We start from the raw sequence: 6,099 nt of genomic DNA, 5'->3' as shown, positions 1-6,099 counted from the left end.
ACAGAGACAGAGCAGGCCACTCCAGCCAGGTGCACAGAGTAATTGAGCTTCCGGTCTTTAGAACTTATTGGTGGGCTGAGGTTTTCACCCTAGAAATATGGCAAAGGAAGATCACAACATTCAATAAAGCGTTTTTTTTTGTTTGTACTGAGCCACCACCTATTATTAACTGGATCACATGTGGTTGTTTTAAGCATGAATAAGTTTATGGCCCAATAATTAGACTCATGGTGGTCGACACTATTTCACACCCTCTTCAACACAGTACCTGCTAATTGGTATAACTGAATCTATTTCCTCAACTAACTCCTCTTTCCCATTGATATTGATGACAATTTTCTTGGAAACCGCTCTGAGATGTCAAACATGGGTTACATTTTTGACCAAGTATGAACTGTCACCATGGTGTGTCGCATGCAGTAGAGAGGTACATAAATGTGTGTGACATACCAAGGATTCCTCCACAGGTGCAGACATTCACAAGTAGTACATACATGCAAATCCCAAAGCCACACGCCCCCTCAGCCGCCACACCAATTTCATCACTTGTTGGCGAATCATCAGCGACAGTGCAGACAGAAACGCACACCACCGAGGCTCCCAAGCATGTACTGCACCATGTGCAGTGCAAATACTATTTAACATGGAGCATTAGAGGTAGTGCTTGTTTATGTCTATTGGGATTCTCATGCATGAACTACTTGTAAATGTCTGCAACTCTAAAGGAACCTGGTTATGGTTTCAAAAACAAAGGCCTTACCTTCTGTTTCTTTTCTTGGTTGCTATATGCAGCTTTTTTTGGCTCGAAGAGCATTGGATTTCATCTATTTGATAATCCTCGACAGCAGGGGTAATTTATGAGGTGAAAGCTGATTGGTTATTACCTCCAATTACTTGTGAGAAACGTGATTGGGTGTTGATATTTATATGGTAACTGGTATTGACATTACACATGGTATATGATCGGGAACCTCAGTTGTGCGTGCTTCTGTTTATACTGTCACTGATGATTCGTCAACAAGTGATGAAACAAGTATGGCGGCTGAAGTGGAGTGGGTTTTGTAACAGATTGGTATGCTCATGTACATACTCGTGAATATATATATATATATATATATGAATATGAATGAATGAATGATCGTTTTAAGGCCATTTTCCCCACCAGAGCAGGGGTTAGCCTTGCGGGCCCCATGACAATGATGGTTCCCTGTTTGAGGCAATGTTTTTATGGCCGGATGCCCTTCCTGGCACCAACCCTTAGTCGCCTCTTACGATGCGCAGGGATACGGTGTACCTATTCTAAACCGGGGTACACACCGGGATCATTCATCCCTGCAAGCTGGTACTCAATTTGCCGACCTCGGAAGGATGACAGGCTGAGTCAACCCCCTTGGCGTTAGTTCAGTGATTGACCGGGATTTGAACTCAGGATCCTAGGATCCCAAGCCGGCACCCTCACCGCTAAGCCAACACCAGGATATATATATATATATATATATATATATATATATATATATATATATATATATATATACACATACATAAATTATATATATATACACATACATAAATTATATATATATATATATATATATATATATATATATATATATATATATATATATATATATACATAAATTATATATAAATAAATAAATATATATATATACATATATATATATATATATATATATATATATATATATGTATGTGTATATATATATATATATATATATATATATATATATATATATATATATATATATATATCTATATATATATATATATATATACATATATATATGTATGTACATACATATATATAACATATATATATATATATATATATATATGTATTTATATACATATATATATACATATATATATATATATATATATATATATATATATATATATATATATATATATATATATATATATATATATATATATATATATATATATACCTTTGCAGCCAGGCCCTCTTCTGCCCTGGATGTTTTCTCTTCTTTACTTGTTTTCACCAGGGATGAAAAGAAAGCAAAAATAAATGAAAAGTCTCGTGTGCTTTCATTCGGAACTGACACTGAGCTTCAAAGGTTTATGGTTATCTTTCTTCTTCTTTTTGATAAAGTAGAACACTGAAATGAATTCTTCTTCAATGAAGCCTTCTTCTTGAACCTACGTCTGCTGCTTTCACTTTTACAATTGGGCAATTACAAAATATAGGTACTGTTCTTGGACAACGTCTATTGATGAGCAGAAGTTTTTCAATGTTAAGGTTAATTCGTGTAATTTCAGATATTGATGGTGATGTAACTAATTTAATTCAAAGAAAGTAAAGCGCATTGTGAATGTTAAAGTGCAATCATTTAAATGACCTGATTAAAACGTTTCATGAAGGGAGACAATAAAACACCAACTAGGTACTCGCCAAGTACATTCAATGTGTAGAGACACACCCTGCCATTCCATAGCTGCATGGATAACAAAAACAGATGCTAATGTATTCCCTTATTCTCAAATGATTGCACATCCTTTTTGAATCCCTATTGGCTCGTCTCTTTTCAATTAAGGACCCTCCCAAGGAAGAGGATTATTACAAAGAGCTGCAAAGCAATAAAGAGGCCCTTACAAAAAAAATCTTATATTTATCATTTAATTGACCCTCATCAAATTACAATTAGATCTCATAATGATTAGACTCTGGTTGACAAATGCAACATCTCCTTCAATCCTGAAAAATCCCAGGCTCACCGGATCACTTCATAATAATCATGAAATGAACCCACCGATTTATTTCCTTGGTTATCCGCATGGGAAGAAGTTTAGTCATTTCACCTTCTCGGCCTCACCATCAGCATTGACCTTTTGTGTGCTGACCATATACGTAGCACAGCTGTCCTCCACAACCATCCACAGCGTGGACATCGTCCATTAATCTGTGACTTTCTTTGGAAAATCAGAGCTACTCATACTTTTCAAATATGGTGTAGTTTTGGTGGTGCTCCAGAATCACATCTGTCTCTCCTGGATTCTATGGAATCTAAAGCTTTCAAATTTATTGGAATCTTCTGTGATGAGGCCGAAACACAAGGTCAGATGCTCTTACATCGTAAGCAGGTCGGTGATCTCTCTGTTTTCCACCTCATATTCTTCAGCATTGCTCCCTCACCCCCAACAACAGGAGGATGCACGTGTTCTTCGTGTGATCCCCTCCTCGTTAAACTTCCAAAATCCAGATTGCATACCTGAACTCTTTTATTCCTCACTACTCCCATCTATAGAACCCCATTCCACAGGATACTCTGTCTCACACTACCTCCAGGGCTTCAAGAAAGCAGTATTCCACCACCTCATGTCATCCACCAACCTGACCAATGCTCTTCATTACCCCACTCAGCCCTCCTAAACCCAAACCTATTAATTACTGATTTCAGTGTTTCCTCCCTCTCTCTCCTCGTCTTTATTCCATTTCTGTTCGTCATCTTCTTGATGGTTGTGCCCAATTGTTGCCTCACAACTCCACTGTCAATTTCACTTTGCTCGTCCATAAATCTGGCTCATACAGACAAGAAGAGATTAATTTTTCCAGGAGAGTGATAATATATTTATTCTTCTCCGAAAAAGAGGAAAGCTAAAGATCTGGAGAGGACAATATATAGCCAGACGGAAGCCTCTCCTCAGTGAAAGACACATGAAAGCCCGCTTGGAGTTTGCAAAAAAGCACCTAAAGGACTCTCAGACTGTGAGAAACAAGATTCTGTGGTCTGATGAAACCAAGATTGAACTGTTTGGCTTCCGTCTGGCCACACGGCCATAAAGCCCAGATCGGTGGAGTGTTGCAGTGATGGTTGTCCATCTGGAAGTTTCTCCCATCTCCACACAGGATCTCTGGAGCTCAGCCAGAGTGACAATCGGGTTCTTGGTCACCTCGCTTTCCAAGGCCCTTCTCCTCCGATTGCTCAGTTTGGCCGGGCGGCCAGCTCTAGGAAGAGTCCTGGTTGTTCCAAACTTCTTCCATTTAAGAATTATGGAGGCCACTGTGCTCTTCGGAACATTCAATGCAGCAGAGATTTTTTTGTAGGCTTCCCCAGATCTGTACCTCGACACAGTCCTGTCTCTCAGCTCTGCAGGCAGTTCCTTTGACCTTATGTCTTGGTTTTGTCAATGTCAATGTGATATGTCAAATATGTCATTGATATGTCAATCAATCAAATCAATCAAATAATGTGATCAATCAAATCAATCAAATCAATCAAATCAAATAATGTGATATGTCAATGTCAAAAAAACTTATGTCAATGTGATATTTGAGTTTTTTCTTTTAAATAAATTTGCAAAACTTTCTAAAATCCTGTTTTCTCTTTGTCACTATGGGGTATTGAGTGTAGATTGATGAGGGAAAAAATGAATTTAAACGATTTCAGCACAAGGCTGCAACATAACAAAATGTGAAAAAAGTGAAGGGGTCTGAATACTTTCCGAATGCACTGTATATACATATATATATATATATATATATGTATATATATATATATATATATATATATATATATATATGTATATATATATATATATATATATATCTCAAAAGTTAGTTTACCGAGAATTCAACTGTCATATTAAGTAAATAAAAACAATCACAATGATGAAAAGCATGGGTCAGACCCGCAGGATAATCGGTGTTCCAGGCTTGATTTTCAGTGTGCCATCCGCTGGTGTGTCTAGAGCTGGGTCAGGAAAGTAGACAAATCTGGAATTGTTGAGGGTACGCGCTGTAAGGACTCCATCCAGTTCAAAGCCAAATTCATCAGCACGAAGTCCTGAGGCAGGAGGTTGCCGATCAATTGACTGTGCAGAGAGGTGGGGTGCCTTGCATACCATGGTGGTGTCATTCAACACAAAGCAGGTCTGCCAGGAAAGTAAAGCGAAAGATTGCACAGCACACATGGTCAAACTATATTCTTGCAATATTCCCAAAACTTTAGCATGGTTAGAAAATAAACAGAATACCAAGAGCAAATCAAACGAATAACTTTTCTCTTACCATTCTCAGATCCAGAAATGAAGATCCTAATGCAATGTCACGGAGCATCTGCTTCCAATTGTTCTGCATCTATTACATCTGATTGTGTAATCTTCCCATCTTCCTCTGCTTCTCTCCATGTTTTTCTTTTTCTATCTGTTTCGCTCCTCTACTATATATTTTGTTGTAGCTTTCTCCGCATATACATATAAAACATCACTGTTGAATGATAATATTCCAAAACACATAATTTGTTGTGGAACTTGTAGACCTTCTCGACCTAATACAAACATGTATTTCCAGATATGGAAATGATTAAGTATCCAATAAAGCATTACTTATCCCCTCCCCTTCCCCCTCTTTCCCCCTACAAAGGAAATCCGGTTCTCTCTGGACTGATGTATTTGTTTCAGGCCCGACCAGCTGCTAACAATGAAAGGCTGGACAAGCGAGAAGAAATTAATTCACGCAGACCCCCAGCTCCGGCTATCACGCATTATGCATAAACACAAATGAATGGAGGCCGTGGGGAATCGCTTCGCTTTCATCACAAACTCAGCCGTTTTTGGTGCAGGCCACGCAGTCAGGCTCCTGTTTTGGGTGGTGGGGCGAGTAGGGTGACTGCGGAGAGGTGTATGTTTCCTGACTGCACAGTCTCGTGTTCAAATTTTCAGTATTTTTATTTATTCCGACCTCTTGTTTTCTTTGTGTCCATTTATTTGAGGAGTCATGTAAGTATATTGAGCAAGATGATTTCATTTGTTTTTGTTTTTTTGTATACAAGATCGAGGCTCGTGAAAGAGCTCACATTAATCACACAAAAAGTCAAACCGACACATAAAACACAAAATAAGGGGAGTGGTAGACAAGATGGGGAGAGAAGGGGAAGGACATTAACACAACATTTGAGAGCAGGGATATCGAGAGATCTGTGGGAGTGAGAGGGCTTGGGGGAGGTGGGAGAGGTATAAAACAAATGGACACTGCAAGGACTTCCAGGAAAGAAGTTGGAATTTCAAAAAAGTGTATCTGGGGTGAATTAGCGGGGGTAGAAAAGATCAAGGTTTTGG

General features: G+C 38.3%; 1 protein-coding gene across 3 annotated transcripts in view; it reads right to left on the bottom strand.

Moving 5' to 3' along the window:
* The window catches only part of LOC137438937 (plexin-A1), a 583,415-nt gene that overhangs the window by 151,414 nt on the left and 425,902 nt on the right, over positions 1-6,099 (bottom strand). For all 3 annotated transcript variants that reach the window (XM_068134429.2, XM_068134443.2, XM_068134436.2), the window contains exons 19-20: positions 4,672-4,914; positions 1-89 (exon numbers count right to left, since the gene is read on the bottom strand). The exon at positions 1-89 is cut by the window's left edge and continues 61 nt beyond it. In XM_068134429.2, coding sequence (XP_067990530.2) covers positions 1-89; positions 4,672-4,914 — 332 coding nt within the window. The remainder of the gene's footprint in view (positions 90-4,671; positions 4,915-6,099) is intronic.

This window comes from Myxine glutinosa, chromosome 1 (genome assembly GCF_964187855.1).
Source record: "Myxine glutinosa chromosome 1, kmMyxGlut1.1, whole genome shotgun sequence".
Taxonomy (NCBI): Eukaryota; Metazoa; Chordata; class Myxini; order Myxiniformes; family Myxinidae; genus Myxine; species Myxine glutinosa.
The sequence above is the reverse complement of the archived record's forward strand: the minus strand, read 5'-3'. Positions and strand labels throughout refer to the sequence as shown.